Below are 18,510 nucleotides of genomic sequence, written 5' to 3'. Positions count from 1 at the left end.
ATACCTTAATTGTCAATCCAATCACAAAGTATGAACCTTAATTGACTGACCAAGATCATCTTCATCATCGCTAATTTTATCTATAGTGTGTTTTCTTCTATATTAAACCGTGGCATGAATCTGTTATAAGTTACATTAAAATTATGATTGCCAGAAAACATAGCTGACTAAGTGGTATATCAGTATTATATACTAGCTCTTCTGACCAAGGTGCTTAGATCAAACGTCAATGAGTTTATTCTTTTGTCTATTTTAGTTACTGAATTTGATATGCTTCATTTTTTAATGTTATTGGAGAAATTCATCCACGAAGAAGCAAAGATCGAATATTCGAACTGCTCCGCGTTATACGAATATATAAATATAATACTTCTTACGTTACTTTGCAATTTATCCTATAAAATTAAGCCTATATATCAATTACAAGACGCCGAGATTTTTAGCAAAAAATTCATATTACTTGTTGATCAAATTGAACATTAGCCCGCGGAATTAGGGTTAAGAAACGAAAATCATCAAAATTTAAAGTTGAGGTTAAAAAAGTTATTTTGCTAGAATACAAGGAATGATTGTCAAAACTAAGAAAACAAATTAAAGCAATATTCTTTTCTAACTATATCACATGTAATTATAGTTAAATAAGTGACTTTCCATATTCTCCTTTGTGATAAGATAAAAGTAAGGCACTAGTAATTATTGAATTCTTTCTCTGATATATGCATGAACAACTTCTAGGGCCGGTTGTATAAAAAGTTAGACAACCTTTAGTGGCAGAATTGGCCAATCAGAATAATGTATTTTCTAGTTAACTACGATTAACTCTACAACCGCCCCCAGACGTTCAATTTATTCTTCTGTGTGTTAATTTCAATTATTCATTAGAAACATTAATATAATATTATACTAGCTGCCTCGTTTAACCGAATGGTTACTGCTGCTAGCTTGGATCTAAATTAGCATCCGAAAACCTAATGTAAATAATTTAATGAATGAATTGAAAAACGACAACGCACGACTTGTTATTAGGGATATTTATTTTTATATTTATACTGAATCACATGCAGAGACAAATTCGCAATGCATGCATGGGGATGTTTTTTTTTTGTCTCAAAGAACTCCTAAAAATTCCATGAATATTTTTATCGTACTTTTACTAAGAATGCTTTCCGTTGTTATGAGAACTGGGAAATGGCCTATAGTATAGCTAAAGGAACTAATTGCATGGGAGGGACGCTTGCATTTTACACAAGGTGTATATATAAACCAGCTATATAATCCAGCAATATAACATATATGCATATATGTCAGGAACTGCCTCCCTGTAGACCGTCGTCTATTTCCGAAAAAGGCTCTAGAAATGGAGTTTCGTTGCACACCTCTTTAAACTAAAAAAAAACTACGTGTTTCTATAGAATAAAATACGCTGAATTCAAATCCGGAAAGTTCCCGTAGTTTACTGCTGCAGTTTCTTTGCAATTTATGATAAAAATCGTTAAATTTACAGGATTTCGCAATAATATTTCTGAAAAATGCATCACCCACAAGTCGTAATCGGAGATGGGTTATCTCCGAACGCACTGCTTTATTAACAAAATTTCACTTCCAGCACATTTTGAGATATGTGATATTATAGACAAATAAACAAGTTCATGGTTCAGTTCGATTCAGCTAACAGTATAAATGAAAACATAAATTTAAGGTAAACAAACAGTTGTATGATAATACATCTTTGCTCAGTATTAAAATGTTTCAGCACTTATGTGTGATATATCTGCTACGCTGTTGTAAAAACTAAACAATATACAGTGCATGTAATAGTACTTGTGCACATGAACTAGTACGCTGACTATACTCAGCTTACGATCAGTTTTGTTAAATTTTGTAAAATGTGTTTTACAGAGAATATTTATATTAGACAGGGCAAATAAACTCTCAAACTGCTGTAACATTTGCAGCTAGTAATACCTATTTTATTAATTTTATACAATTTATACCAGAATCTAATCATCATAATCATCGCCTTCTTCCCCATACTCATATTCTAGAAACTGTGCTTCAAGTTCACTCAGTTCCTCCGCTGATTCATAGTTTTCACAGCCATTACACTGGCACAATTCAGTGCATTTTAAACCAGATTTGTGGCAAGAGCATCTGTTTGTTGTGCACCCTTTCTTGCATTTGCAATCAACATATTCAAGGATGCTCTCTGGTGCAGGAGGTTGTGTTCCCCATACAATTTGCAACTCACCTTCTTCAAGTTTCCAACCATATCCCACTGGTGAGGGTGATGCCAAAATTGGAATTGTTGCATGCTTGCGGACATAGGACTCAAAGTTTGCTCTGAGGATATGTTGATGGAGGCTGTCGGAATTTGGTGGGAGTGACTCTTCTGTGCATTTACCAAATTTAAACATTGTATAGCGTGCATCATTAATCGATTTGGCTTTATCTTGCCCATAAAGATAGCAAACATATTTTTCTAAGATTTTACCAAGATTTTCAGGGATGTTCACGTCTTCACCAAGAGTAGCGAATGCCTCTGAAAATTCCACACTATTTCTTGCTACTTTAAATGCTCGTACTTTACCTTTTCCAAAGAAAGCACTTGTTGAGTCAGAGCCTAGAACAGTAAAAAGGGACAAAATGATAGTATGATCACATTTAAGCTGTTACCTCTCTGATGATACCCTTTCAAGAAACCTTTTCAAAAGTGCTATAATGTATGTTTACCTGTAAATATATGAAAGCCAATGATTGCTTTACACCACAGAGTACCAAAATAGGCAGCAACTTCGTTAATGTCAATTCGTCTTTGATTGTTTCCAGTTCCTGTATCAAATATCAGCTTTGCATCAATGGTTGGTTGACTGGCAATAGCAATCACAAACACATCAGTGTCTGGACTCTTAATAACAACAGTGTCAACTGACTCTGCTGCATGATGGGCATGAACAAACATTCTAGTATCAGCTTCTTCATGATCGCATTCTAATTCTGAAATCTCTTCAGCAACAACAACACCAGCATCGCCAGCTGAATGAATTTTAATGCATTTCTCCTGTTTGGTGACAAAAAATTCCACTGATCCCAACCTGGAAAGAGGAGCCTTTTTCCACTCCTCTACAAGAAAGTCAATTAGTCTCTCCTTATTGCTTCCCACATTCATGAATTTTTTCCACTGTCTTGGTATTCTCTGTTGCTCACTTAGTATTGAGAACACATTTGTACCAGACGCAGCTCTGCTTGTTCTTTCAACATTTTTGTACTGATCTCAGGGTACCTGTCTGTAACAAAGTCCACACGTTGAGATTTGTTGAAAACAGCAATAGCAATTATCTTCTTCAGTAGTAATTCAGCCAGTTGCCCAAAATTTTCTGGGATGTCTTTGGTTTTCAACGCTTGCAGTAAGGCCATACCATCGATAATTGTGGCACTGTTTTGTGGAATCTGCTCAATCAATGGCTCTCCAGCCTCTTTCTCCAGAGTATGAAGCAGTTTAGACTTTGATGTCTTAACCAGACCACCGTAATCAGTTGCTAAGGCGCGCGGATATGCTCTCAGTGAGTATGTAAACACATTTTCAAGATCAATGTCTCGATTCTTTGCAATAACCAAAAGCCTTGCCCAAAAACGTGCATCATTTTTCACCGTAACCGTGGAACCAGAAGACGTTTTGACTTTTTTGGATTTTGACATGGATTTGAATGTTTTCAGTTTCATTGTTCCTATATTTGAAAAGATATCTGGTTCCTCACATAATAATCTATTGTGTAAGAAATCCTCAAGCTTTTGGTCTCCCTTATTGTATGCATTTTCACATCAGCTGTCGTTACTTCATCTGCTACCACTCCGCTGCAAATGTTGACCAGTTCTTTGGGACTGTCAGGACTGAATGGGTTTGACATGGATGACACTGTTGATATAACTTGCTTAACAGATTCTTCATGATTACTGCTATGGGTGTTATCAAGATCTTTACGCATTCTTAAAGAAATTACGCATATTAATAAGTTTATTTAATCAAACTTTGTATGTGTACTTGCTATAAGGAACCCTCTGTACAATTGTAAGGAACCCTCTGTTCAATTGTTATAGTATAACATCAGGAGTATACCTTTGTTCTTCTGCAACTCCTGCCATTAATTCACACTTCCTTGTTATTGCAGACCTGTCAGCTTGGGCAAGAATCCACCTGTTTATAGCTGCTCTATTTTGTGTTAAGCCCACAATTCCACCTTTAGTTTTGGAATCTCTGTTGCATGTTTGCTCTATTGCTTGATCACAGGCAATTGCGGAAAATCCATAATTTTGCTGGCGTTGAACAGTCCACTTTGAACTTAATTCAGCAGATGCACCTTAAAAAATAGCAGGAGCAATTTTGTTTACTAAGTGCAATTGTGTTCTGTCCTATATAAAGTGAACAGAAGATATTTATTTTCATCACTTTACCTGGATGAGTGTCATCCAAACAGATCATCTCCAGCCAGTATGTAGACATGTATCTTGCATAATTTATGCGATCATATGCAAAATACCAAGGCAGCATTGCTCTAATTGTAGATAAGTGGAGCATCCAGTCTGAAGTGCGTGTTGCTCTGATAAATGTTAACAGCAGGTATACCATGTCGATATAGGATGACCATAACTGAAAAGTAGCACTCCTCTGACTCTCATTTTCGATGAACTGCTGAAATGTATAAATTAAATTGCTTGTAATGAGTTACTGGCTTTCCAGTAAGGGTGGGTACACATGTTGCTCATCTGATTTTCAAAACAAGTTATGTCACTACTTGAAAATGTTGAATTCAGAATTTTACATAGTCAGACTAAATACATGAACATATTTTTAAAAAAGATTTTAAACTTATCTTTCTCCAATCTCTTGTATTGTGACATTTTCTACATAAGCATCGAAATGTTCTTTATTCAAGTTGCCACTTATTTCTTTCACTAAGCCAATGATTTCAGACTTTTGAAGAGTTGTTTGACTGTCTAAAAAAGCTTCAAAACGAAGTCTTTCCATCGCTTCAAAAACCAACTTGTGGGCACGAATGCATCGGTTATAGTGCTTGCCACTAAACACACCATTTAAAGATCCTTGTGCAACAATTTCAGATTCAATAAATATATCCTTTAAAGGAGTGAAAAAGTATATTTCAGTTTTATTTTTAAACACACTGTATTCTCTGGAGCAAATTTCTTAACCACCACCCAAATTCCCAACCCTGTTTTTAAAGGTAATAAAATTATCATAATCACACACTAACCTGCAAGCCAGCATCACGAAAGCGACATGCTATTGCTGTAGCATATGACATGCATGAATGGAATTCTCCCAAACGGACAATGAACTTTGACATAAATTCCTCATATTTCCATCGTACCTGTTGTACCTTAGCATAAACTGCTTCGTCAAAAATCAGCACTGCATATTGAAGCTGTAACTGATTGGCAATGTCTAAACTTCTTCTTAATATGCCAAAAATAGTTGCAAAGTCAGTAACTGGTGCATCTATAACAGGAAGATAACCAATTTTTGATACACTTGCAGGCTTTTCATTCATCAGTGTATTAAATCCTGTCCAACCAGGAAGTAGCACAGATAGGTCATCACAAAAGAATTTGCAAATAACATATATAAAGTCCAACATCAAACTTTGGTTTAGTATGGGCTTATAAGCAACCAAACTTGTGCTGATTTCATCTTCTTGTAAAAATTGCAATAACTTTGGTGATTCTCTCTTGCCTAAAACAAAAGTTTGCAGTGGTTCCTCAGGAGTCTTCAAAGATCGCACAGACTTTTTGATGGATTTAGGTCTAGGCCTTATGTTTGGTTCTTCATTGTCGTTTGTCTGCTGAATTATGATACCATTAGCCATGTGTGTAGTTCCAGCACCAGTTGGTGTCTCCTCAAGGAAATCAATATTATCCCAAACCATCATCGTGAATTTGCTTGGAATAATTCCTTCTGGTATGACCACTATGTTTCTTTTAGCTTGTAAAGCTAGAGCTGTATCAAATGACCGGATTGTTGGATGTGAAACTGAATTTCCAAATCCATTGAGAATTTTTGTGAGTTGATAAGATCCTGTAATCTGTCTAACTGCCATACCAAGAGCAAGGGATTTAGGTGTGTGCTTTCTACCATTTGAGCTTACATATATAATGTCTTGTGCAATGGAAAGCATTTTCAAATAATCCTTCTCCTTGAGTTTCAAATGTTCATCCATAGTTGGTACAGATGAAAATCCAAGCAACCATGAAAGGAAAAGTGCCAATGAAGGAGGAACCATTGTTGCAGCATTCTTTGTGGTGAGCTCAGATGGTGTTGGTGGCCAGCTTTGATAGAAATTGGTGCAATCTTTTATTTGGCCTTGAAGTATCATCGCAGCATGAAAAAGTGTTCTGAGTTGCTCTTCATCTTCATTCTTCTTGGATGTGGGTTGGCATATCAGTTGAAATTTCCTCCTGGCTGTCTTGACTATCTTCACTCTCATGGCTGTCATCTATGTTCATTTCTGCAATATCACCCTTGTTCAGACATTCACTGAAAACTAGTTCACTGATATTATTTTTTCCAGGTGTATGAAAAGTCAGTTCAGGGTATGTTTTCTTTAGTCTTGCCTTTAACCGATGTGCTCTATAGTTTGAGGCATCCAATCCTTCTTTTGTATTAACAGCCTTGACAAAAGCTTTCAACAGGTCGCGCATGAAAAGGATTTCTTTGTTTATTATCAGCCGTCTTTTGACAACCTCTTCACAGAAATACTCGTATGATTTCTCATAAACATTTCCTACTTTTTCATCAGTTTGCTTGTAATTTAAAAAATTTGTGTACCCAGCATAACATTTCTTGTGGTAGCATGCCTCAATTGCCACACAGTCTCGGTCCCTAATGTGGATTAAAATGGACTCATCTTTTTTTTCTCTGCTGCTAGTCGTAATTTACCTGCATCAAATGTCTGGCTTTGAGTCAATTTTTGAATTGTTCTTTTCTTGGTTACCTGGAAAAGTTACAGAATGATGTTTTAACCCATTAAGTATTAGCGCTCTCTCTTTGACAATTAATTGACCAAAGTAGGATGCATTAGGGTGCAATGCCAATCAATTTGTTAACTAGACAAAAAGGCAGATAGCAGTTAACTGATTAAGTGCTAATGCTCACCCCTTGATGAGTAAAATAATCTGGAATTAGGTGGAGTATACTAAAGTAGGACACATCAGGGTGCAATCTACCATGGTTCATTTAGTGCACTCCTATGTTAATAAACATTTGTTTCACTAACCGGGCAAGTGTACGTCAGTTCTTCTTTCTTGCATATTAAACACACTCTTGGTAAGACATGGGTGGATTTAGATCCAGCTGCAGCAGCTCGTGAAAGTCTACCTCGTGTCGTTGTGTATTCTTCTGAGTCAACCTTGGTTTTTTTCGCCGCAGGTTCGCTGATTTTGCTTTTGCCTGGTAAAGCTTTGGCGGAACGCTGTGCTCTCTCAATTTTAGTCTTGTCTGTAAACCTTCGGTAACAGTCGATGTGATATTGCAAGCTACGCTGGGGAATTGTTTCATCGCTAGAGAATTTTTCTTCGTCGAGGTCTGTAAAGTACTCTAGAGAGTTTACTGCTACCTCATTTTGAGCGCCAGTTAACGTCAACCATTGTTTCCGGCAATGTATAAATTTCGAAAGCGACACAGCAGTAAATTGTCGCAAGAATTCATTTGAAATATCACCAAAATGAATAATACATGAGGCTGCATTTTCCTCCATACTTGATTATTTCTCATGCAATGGTTCATGCATTGTTTACAACCAAGACAATTCACATATGTCAAAATGTGCTGGAAGTGAAATTTTGTTAATGAAGCAGTGCGTTCGGAGATAACCTATCTCCGATTACGACTTGTGGGTGATGCATTTTTTGGGAATCTTATTGCGAAATCCTGTAGATTCAACGATTTTTATCATAAATTGCAAAGAAACTGCAGCAGTAAACTACGGGAACTTTCCGGATTTGAATTCAGCGTATTTTATTCTATAGAAACACGTAGTTTTTTTTTAGTTTAAAGAGGTGTGCAACGAAACTGACACTTTTTGCCCATTAGACGACGGCCTACTGGGTTCCCAACACAAAAAAAGCATTTATAAATCCCATCATTTTCCCTTTTTATTTACGAAACTGCTTTCACACAACTCACATTTCTCCCTTTTCCTCAAGTCACAGTTTTCCGGTTTAAACCGGAACTATCCGAATGTCTAAACCCGAGCGCCCTTCTCGCGCGACAATTAACAATCATTGGATGAGGTTGAGTGTGATATCGAGAATTATCAAGCCGAAATTTGCGTTATTTGCCGAAGCGAAGCTGAGGCGGATAACGCAAACTGAGGCTTGATAATTCTCGATATCATGCGAAAATCGAATTCAATAATTGTTTTATTATGTATTTCCTTTTTAAAGACGAAGTTTGACAACAAACTAGCGGTAAAAATTACGTCACCTACGGATAATTTTCAATGTCGTGTAGGTGGCAAGACATTGAGAATTATCTGTAGGTTTTTAGCCAATCACAATCGAGATTGCGTTAGCAATGCATAATAATATAACGTAATTATCATAATGAAATGTACACATATATGAGATGTACAGCTTGCAATTTATTTATATATTTTTATATATACAGTACTGTGCAAAAGTTTTAGGCCCCCAGTCAAATTGTCACTTGTTAGTAAAATTCATGGTATTGCAAGACATGCTAGGTAGAAAGACTTGTAGTGGTCTTGCACTTGGTACAGCCACCATGAGAGACCATTATTGCGGCACAATGCCCAGTCATTGACGTAACAAGCTTGTTTGTTACATCTGGATCAACAGCCTCACGTGATGCGAAAATGGCCTCTTTCATTCTTCCAGATGTCGAGATGGTCTTCTATCTGACCTCTTCTTCACTTATTCCCAGAGATATTCGAACAGGTTTAGGTCAGAATTCTCTCGTTGCCCTGAACTGATTGATATTTCTTTCGGTGGGGCTTTTTTCTCTGTCACATGGTGCTCTCTCTTGTTCAAAGATAAAGTCTTAACCACAAAGCTCTCTCCACCTTTTAGAAAGTCCCAAGATCGTAAATTTTCGACTAGATACGATATTTTTTGTAGTTAGATATATAGATATTACGCTGCCACAAATTATATAAGGTGCGTGCGCGCGTTATATCACGTAGCCATGTAGCTACGCGTAACTATGCCTTTTTATTAGAAAGCCGAAGGTAATAAAATTACCATTCGCTGTGCAAATAGTGCCTTTTGTTCAACCTGTTTTACTTTCAGAAGCATTTATTTTGTCTATTTACGTCACTTTCTGTCATCAGCACGACACGCCTCCAGCTAGACGTTCGCATTGTTAATTTTACTATTTGCAACTTATTTTGATTTACCACGATTTTCTTCTGCCGTTAAAATAATCTTTTCCAATTTCTCTATAATGTACGAGTCCAACAACTCTCGCATCTCCATTGCCTGTTTAGCATATTCTGCGGCTTCTTGGCAATCAGGTTTCCAGTTACGATACGCTTTTGCTAACACAAAATACACTCGGGATTTACAAACGGTGTCCTGGTCAGAGAGCTTGTCAGCTATGTCGCGGGATTTCTTTAACATTTCCACTGATTCCTCAAAACGACCAAGATAATAAAGACACGCCCCGCAATTCTTGAGCAAGAATACAAACGCCTCGTTAGAATCAAGTTCCAGTTTCTTGCGCAGCTCTATACCACGGAAATAGCACTTCAGTGCGTCATCGTTCTTATGCAGATCCAAAAATAAGTCTCCTATTAGCTTATGAAGGACGCATGTTAATTCGTGGTCGTCCAACACGTCTATGGCTTGATTGTAAAATGACTTTGCGCAGTTCATGTGCTCATAGTACTTTTCGCTTTTTGAAAGCACTTTTGTCGCACGTTTCTTACATAAATTTCCACGCTCCATTAGCATATATGCCTGGGACGCTTTCTCGATAGTACTGAGTTTTTTGTAATCAAGATCAGCTTCTTGGAGATCTGGAGGAGGCTGTGTATTTGTTGACATGTTAGAATCATAACGAGCGAGAAAATAGTAACAAAACTCAAACAACGACCTCTCAGCTCTCAGTTCCGTTTCATATTTGTGGAACGCTGCTCTGATCCCCTCCATTCTACCAATGTATTCCGGAGATTTCCATGCTGACTTACGACCTTCTTGGTCAGCTACAAGGCATTGGAATGTGATCCCAACAGTTGGTTGCTGTCGACTTTCGGCCAGTTTAACACAAGATTCAAAAAAATTCCTTAAAACTGATTCGGGAAGAAGATCCCAGCTAATGTTGTAAAAAAATCTGGACAAAGACTTGTAAATTTCGCTATTTGCCAACAACTCGAAGATTAGACTTCGGTTGCTTGCCTGGTTTTGGCTGCAGAGTTTTAGCGTTTCCTCAACATTGTGGATATCTTTCTTCAGTGATTTCCTGGCAGTAGTAAATCTGCTGTGCGTATAGCAATCTATGGTCAACGTATGGCACATCTTTAAAAAATGATTAACCATTAATCTTTGCGCCATTGCCCGTTCATCCCGAAATTGGTCATTATCAGCCAAGAACCGTCGAATTAGTGAATGAATCAAGAAGCGCTTATCTTTACTAGCCAGTACCAAGCTTCGATTAACGAGATTTTTTAAGGATTTTTGAGTTTCCAGCCCATTTTTCTCGATTACGTCTTCAGCAGATTTTCTTTGAAAATCCCCTTCAAATACTGAAAGACAAATCAACTCTTCCTGATCTTTCACACTCAACTTTCGAAAAGAGAACTTGATGGCTTGTTCAACACACTGGTCGGAGTTCCTTAATGCTTGCATAGGCTTCTCTCTTAACCACTGTATCAACTCCAAAGGATTATCAAGATCTGGAATTATTGTTCCTGCGATACACAAGGCAAGAGGAACATAACCACACAGATTAGCCAATTCAGACAAGAATGCATCTTTCATATCTTTACCAGGGCAACACTCTCGTAAAAGTTCGACACTGGATACCTCATCTAGCACTTTCACTTGATAGTTTTTTGTTTGCCCAAAAATCGAAAACTCGGTTCTCGTTGTTGTAAGGATTCTCAACTGTTGCTGTGAATTTTTGCGCAGGTCAAGCAGTAAATCAGTAAAATCAGATTTCATATCTGAGGTTTCAAGCAGCTGCTCGATGTTGTCCATGACAAGGACAACTTTCTTCTTAACACTCTTTACCCAAAACATCAACGAAAATTTAGGATCTTTTTCAGGATTAATGCCAAAGTCATGACAGAGACGTAGTCTTAGTTCAGAAACCGTTGACGCATTGCGTAGATATGAGAAAATGACGACAGTGCCATGGTCATTTTTCAAGCAGTGCGAAACGTTAACTGCGACAGTGCTTTTGCCAAAACCTGGTCCACCGACAATATTGACAATTCCAAAGCCTTCTTCCTCCACCAAGGAAGATACTATTTCCGTTACTAAAGCGTCACGACCAATAAATATTCTAGGTTTGTCTGGAATGCAGCATTCTATTTGGGACTCACTATCGTTGTGCGGATTCATCTTAAGATAAAGATAATAAAGAAACAATATTTTTAACGGCATGATTAAACGTACGTAGTATACGTAAACTGACCACGAGTTCACGCATGGAGGCCGGACTATGCTTCATAAATGATATCGAACAAATTAACTGATTTCTTGTTATGTATGTAACAAACTGGAGGACATTTTGTTTGTGACAAACGCGGTAGGGGGATTCTCACGGCTTTTGCGTTTATTTTAAAAATTTCCGTTTTTATCGCTTGTTGTTGTAAAGATTCTAGCTTTTTCAGTTCCTTTTTTACCATTCTTCATTCTCTTCCCTGTTTTAGATTTGAAAAATAGCTAAAGGCAAATCAATCGTATGTAGTTCTACTTAAATCTACTTAAAACACGTAATAGTCTAATATTCGTGTCGAGTTTGTAACATAAGCAAATTTTCTAGTATTAATATTAGACTTTTAGCACTACATTTAAAATCAATGCAATGTAATTTGAACATCTTTGGCATCTATAGAAGGGTGGATTTTACACTAAAATATTCATGATAAAATATTCATCATAGAATATTCACAGGTGTTACGATTTTATATAAATGTAGGGGCAATATATTCCACGAAAATCGGCATCTACTTAAAAAATATTATTACAACACTCAAGATTACATTAGTGATTTTAATGTTCTCATGACATGCATTGCCGGAATCATGCATGTAGCCCATCCATTCGTACTTTTCTTGGTATTTTCAGAATAAAATGAAGTAAAATGAGTAATAGACCACAACCCTATAAGCATAATTCTAAAATTCACAAGCCTGTAAAAATGATTCTAAATTACCTTTACCACTTGCGTCCAAATTCTGACAATCGACTTCCTTCAAACGTGTCGTGGATTCTCTCAATCTAAATAATAAAGTTAAAAATATTTAACTTAGTTTTCAGTAAAAATTTCATTGTCAGACAAACGTTCATGGTTTATTGACACCAGTGCCAATTTTGTGGCAACCTCAACCCAGAATCAAGGTAAAAGGCCCTGGAGACGAGGTTGAATTTTGTGGCTGAATTGAAACTTTATTATTATATCTTATCTACATACCTTCGTTTTATATCCTGCTTTGTTTTGTTCACTTCTTCCATGTTCTTTATCTCAATCTCAAATCCTTCTATTTCAACCCCAATCAGTGAAAATTCCTCCAGCAAACGTTCTTTCAGCCTTCCAGATTTAAAATCATCCAAAACCTCCAGAAACCTTTCATCTGTAAAACAATGCACCGGAACAAGAAGACATCCTTGTTTGATCTCGCCGAATTTCTGGTCATCTCTTTCACCGCCGAAGCCTTTTTTCGTGCATCTAAGGACAGTTTCCTCACATGCAAGAAAAAATTCACCAAGAGTGATATTATCGACACCCAAAGCTTTGAGACCGTGTATCTTTTCAGTCGTAATTTTTATTGTGATAATACCACCATCACTGCTGCTTAGATTGGGAAACAAAGCACCGACTGCTGCGAGCCCCCGAATTCCATCATTTGCTGAACATTCTGGGTAAGAGAAAAATAAGAAATAAAACACTTCTAAGCTAAATTTAGACGCACAATGTAAGTTTTAGTTAATCAGGCAATGCTTGGAGGTACACACAGTCATATAGTCACAGCTCTAGTGAATTATCAATCAACCCTATAGGACATTCAGGCTAGGCGAATACAGCCCCATGTTTATTTTAGATGAATTGTGCATGGTTGATTGCAAAACAAGTTTGTCAATAACAAATTCCTGTTAGTGTATTTTCATACATGCTGCATGCATGCACAGCGCACCCCCACAAAAAACATGGCTATTTTAACGTTGTAACAACTTTATGAAGCCCAGGGAGTTACAGTCACTTGATAACACCATTGACGAAACCACCTGGTCATTTTTATATTACATTTTTATATAGGCCCGTCGTCGGTAGTTTGACAGATATGTTAATGTGATAAAATATATAAAATAGGGATTTGAGAAAGGGAACTATTAGGGCTTTAGCAGTGACTACGAGTACGACTACGAGTACGAGATTCTTCATTCCCGCGCGTTCTTTGCTTACGCCATTAGCCCAAACTCGTAATCGCTGGGCTTTTGAGTACGAGTTTGTTGGTAAATTTCGTACTCAAAAGCCCAACGATTACGAGTTTTGGCTGATTGCGTAAGCAAACAACGCGCAAGAATGACGAATCAGTAATACTCGTCATAGAGATTATAAATAACACTAGAGGGGGCATTGGTATCGGAAACATCAGTCGAAAAAGGGAGCGCGATAATGGGGGGCAAATTTAAGTCCCGGATGCTAAGCCAAGCGCTGATTGGCTAGATCAATGCCTCCTTAGCAACCACGTTAGCAACAATTTTAAAAAAATTATATTCGTTATTTAGGTCGCTTTGCCGGTTTTTTAAGGAAAAACAGTGCTTTTTGATACTGGTTTTACTAATTTAGACATCCTGAGACGATATTTTAGGAAAAAAAACATTTAGAAATAAAAAAAAACTCGTTAAAAACGACATATTTTGGCCTCGGACATCATGAATGAGTGAACATCCGGGACTTGGATTTGCCCCCCATTATTCGCGCTCCCCAATTTCTCCTCGATGTCTCCTCTAGTTTTATTTATAATCTCTATGAATACTCGTAGTATCGTACTCGTACTCGTAGTCACTGCTAAAGCCGAAAACTGTGCGAGATGAAGAGAGAAATTTGAAACAATTTATTAGCGTCAGAATTACCTGTCTTTGACGCCTGGTTCTTAATGACGTCGACATTTTCGTTAATTTTATCAAGTTTTTGCATAACATTTGCTTCAAAGCGCTTGTTGTTATCCGTCAGCGTTGTTATTCCCTCTTCTACATTTTCCTTAAGAAACTTGAAGTTTTCCAGCTCAACATCCCTTTTTTTTCTATTTAACTCATTAACTCTTTCAGTTGGAAGTCTACTTCCTCAAGACTGCCAATATAAAAAATTTGATCTGTCGGGAATCCAACTGCAATAAAAGCATCCAAAGCAAGTTGAACATAGTAGTCGAAATTAGGCTTTGTGATGACGGGCTTGGGCGAGTGACATAACTCGTTTCTAAGCAGTCGAATTTGGTCGATCGCTAATGCTATAGTTTCATTCTGGTTCCCAGTTGGACTGATTAGCGAGGCATGAAAAGGACTGGGTTTCTTTCCCTTTATAAATTGATCACTGAGTGTCTTGATAGTCGAGGTAGAGCTTGCAAAGGTCTTGGAGTAAATAGTTGCCTTAAACAGTGCTGTACAATCCCATTGCTCGAACGATTCATTGATGGGTATGAGAGTTGTACCGCCTTCGAGTGTTTTAAGAAATGTGCGGACTGCGGGTGAGTCGTCCCAAACTTGGTAACCAGGCAACGGCGCAATCTTCGAATTCCACAATGCTACAAATGTCGAACGTAACATTTTTGGAAATTCATCGTGAACGATGGATGCAAATTTGAAGAAATTCAATTCTTCCTTTGGGAAAGGTTTTACTGCCATTGTGATGCTAATTCATCGTATATGCCAAAGAATAAAACAAATCTCTTAATTCCTACATCAAAGAGCCGTTATTAGCCATTATTAATAGTGACGAAATCGTCCATCTTATCATTTTGCAGGGTTTCAGTGTAACTTCAAACGACTCAAATGATATATAGCCAACATAGAATAAAGCATTAAATCTATTAATGTTTCCGCGTAATATTACAGAAAACAAATATTATTAAGTTCAATCCGATTACTGCGGCTGGTCGCACAAAGGCTGGATATAGCGCCTGAATCGCAAAGAACAAAAATTGTACAAAATCTTCAGCTGGCCGTGGAAGCTCCAACCGTTTTTCGCATAACCGACTCCATGTGATTCTTATTAAAATTTTCCATCACAATTAGGAGGTGCATTTTAACGTGCCATAAAATTGCAGAAACTTAAAAAGTACACTAGCTTCATGCAAGTCAAAGTGATTTATCAGAAGGCAGACGCCAAGTTATATATTGAGTTCAATGCCTTAAATGAACAACTGATTTATACGAAAGAACTATTTTTGATTTTCTTCCTTATATCATATTCTGTATAGCTTGATTGCGCTCACTGCAGGTCAAGCTATACAGAATATGATATAAGGAAGAAAGAACTATGAAATCGAGTAAGATCTCGCGCTCTTTAGATCTTAAAAGCTTATGCTGGCATTCACCTGGCATTAGAGTGCGCGGATGTTCTTGTCCCTAGAAGCTAGGATAACGAGAAGGATCCGCCACTGGGTGGTGGGCATTCCCTGAAGTCTATTTGCACCTAAAGGAGAATTTGCATTTATGAATTTGCGCCCCATAAGCAATCTAAAACATGTGTCGAAACTCATTGAACGAGCTGCATTTAATCAAGTCAACCATGCAACACTGCATGGAACACAACCTTTTGTATATCCTTAGAATCAATCTTCATATCGTGAGTAATTTCTAGCACGTTTGAAACCACTTTTTCGGGCAAAGAATGATGAATGATACTGAACTTTATCAGTATCATTCATTGTCCTGAGGTTATTTAATTGCATTTTGAAGTTATTGGGCAAAGAATGATAATGATATGTATTTTAGCGGGAATTCTAACTTTCATAATCATAATACTAGGAGACATTCTGAACTACATTTGCCGAAGCCTAAGCTGCTATCGGAAAACGTACGTTTAGATTCTCCGGTTCAATGCTATTTAACACGCTACCCGCACACAATAAGTGTGCAGAGAAACAAGGAGGAATTTCTTTTTGAACTAATCGCCATATTTGTTTACATTTTTTAAGCAAAGCCAATCAGAATGCCTAAATTTTAAATAGTTCATGTAAAATGGTATATATTGTACTTTTTATCAAAATTTATGCATTTTGATTGGGTTACTGAAAATGTAAACAAACTTGCTGATTGGTCTAAAACAAAGTTCTATCATATTATTTCATAATTAACAGCAAGTCTTGTTAGTTGTAATGTTAGACACGTAGAAATAATGGGCATAGAATGCGCGCTTGATCATGTGATCCGTGTCTAAAATGAAAATCAAAATGCCCTTATAAATCGGCCATCTTTGATTTGTCCTAGGAGCAGGCAAGTTCATTAAAAATTCCACTAATCAAAAAAAGGTGATCCGTTCCACCAACTTCCAAATTTGCTAAAATAACATTAAGCATATTAAGAAAAAGTCATGGAGAGCGAGTTAAATTTGCCTTTATAAATTGGCGATTTGAACAGCTAATGTGGCGTCAATTTGCTAACTTAGAAAATACAGAAGCACGCTTCTGTGTCTATGGTTAGACATCAATCAAAGGCCATTTCTCTTAATTGTATTCAATACAAGTATTGACTCAATACAAGTATTCAACCTTGGGTATTACAGGTTCTCCTCATTAGCTTTTTTATACCCTACCAGAAGAAGCCAATTAGCCTTTCTCGTGATGACGAATATCTGCGATTTTTGGGGCACTTTCAATTTTATCAAATGCGTTTAAACAATCATAGCAATATAAGAAGCATTTTAATAGACCATGACCATGAGAGTCAATAGATCATGTGAGAAAGGCTAATTGTTACAAAAGTGGAAACAGTAGATTTGCATTGCTGAGTAGGTAACGTTCAATTAACACCACTCAGTTAAACATGTAAACTTGGTCGCTATAGTGAATTTTACTATCTTTTTGACCAAACGGAAAATTCAACAATTTCTGGACAATAATAGCATAAAGACTGTTGTCAATGTTTTAGTAGAAAGCCACTTGGATCATTGCAACAGTCTGATATTAGCAACACTTGCTACTCATTTGTTGAAATTCGAAGAGTACACCAAACTATTTCCAGATATCTAGGTCTGTGCACAGGCTAATCAAACTGCTACCCGGCTCATTTGAAATATTTCCCGATTGCTCATATATAATCCTTATTGATGTGTCTATGTGTTTGATCATATATATTTCATTCGGTTCGTTAAGCCTTGGGTCTGTTAAGCTTTGGGTCCATTAACCCGGGCCTTCATCAGTCAAATACCTGAATACACGGTTAACCGTTAACGGACCGAAAGCTTTGCAGTAATATATACTTATGTGGTGTACCTACAATTATGTGGTGTACTTATCAATTGTCACCATGCAAGCCTACAAGAATATTATGATTAGCATCTATTTTTTATAATTCCTGTCTTTATTAAGGATACCAGCCTCAGTACTATTATCTTTATAGAATTCCATTCCTAACACTAAGCATTTCAACTCCAGAAAATGCATATTCCTGAGAAATCCAAGTGCTGCAGTATGCTAACCCTAGAGAAGTTGCAAAATGGATACCCCTGAGTCTAGTTTTAAAACCCCTGCGATTCTTGACAGTTAAAAATTCTTTTGCAATAAATTTCATATGCAAAGGAATTAGGAATTTCAGCATGAAGTTCTCCCACACCTGAGTCTATTTCAAAATTTGGAGTTTACTGTAGTAGATCTTTTATTGGTTATCATTAACACTTTTATTGATTGTATTTATTCAACTTTTTGAACGTAAAGGAAAGAACAAAGTGAACGAAACATGGGTGCACGAAACCTGGTATTAAAGTCTAGTACTGTTTAGAAATATAAACACATAATTTTTGTATACACTGTGTGCATGCCCCAGTAAATAATATGTTATAACGAGGAGTGACTCTTTATCATATCATATGGCGAGCTGTTGTGAATAAACTGTAGTTACAATAATTTAATTTTAAATCCAAACACTCACCAAACACAGCTAGTATCCGACGCGTCGAATCATTTCATGAGAGAGGAAGCCTTCACTGATCGACTATGGTACCGATGTTGCAACATAAGTTGAAAATTGAATAAAACTCGGTCAAATGACATAGAAAAGGACATAGAAAATTAAAAATAAACAAAATTGTAATTG

The 18,510-nt window shown here is 36.9% G+C and overlaps 2 protein-coding genes across 3 annotated transcripts in view; both read right to left on the bottom strand.

The window, feature by feature from the left end:
* LOC114520963 (serine/threonine-protein phosphatase 6 regulatory ankyrin repeat subunit A-like) overlaps positions 1-18,510 on the bottom strand; it is a 45,114-nt gene extending 26,604 nt beyond the window's left edge. Inside the window, exons 1-3 of one of the 2 annotated variants that reach the window (XM_028541327.1) lie at positions 18,346-18,510; positions 14,332-15,151; positions 12,668-13,112 (exon numbers count right to left, since the gene is read on the bottom strand). In XM_028541327.1, coding sequence (XP_028397128.1) covers positions 12,668-13,112; positions 14,332-14,395 — 509 coding nt within the window. In that variant the 5' untranslated portion in view covers positions 14,396-15,151; positions 18,346-18,510. The remainder of the gene's footprint in view (positions 1-12,667; positions 13,113-14,331; positions 15,152-18,345) is intronic. The other variant, XM_028541325.1, reaches the window with a different exon arrangement.
* Positions 1,594-3,256, bottom strand: LOC114520969. Its single transcript, XM_028541335.1, has 2 exons — positions 2,731-3,256; positions 1,594-2,620 (listed from the first exon to the last, which is right to left on the bottom strand). The coding sequence occupies exons 1-2, from the start codon at positions 3,164-3,166 to the stop codon at positions 2,001-2,003; spliced, it is 1,056 nt and encodes a 351-aa protein (XP_028397136.1). The 5' UTR covers positions 3,167-3,256; the 3' UTR covers positions 1,594-2,000.

This window comes from Dendronephthya gigantea, unplaced genomic scaffold (genome assembly GCF_004324835.1).
Source record: "Dendronephthya gigantea isolate DGI-Jeju-01 unplaced genomic scaffold, DenGig_1.0 000018F, whole genome shotgun sequence".
NCBI classification, from domain to species: Eukaryota; Metazoa; Cnidaria; class Anthozoa; order Malacalcyonacea; family Nephtheidae; genus Dendronephthya; species Dendronephthya gigantea.
Note: the sequence above shows the minus strand (reverse complement) of the source record. Positions and strands in the feature narration are given on the sequence as shown.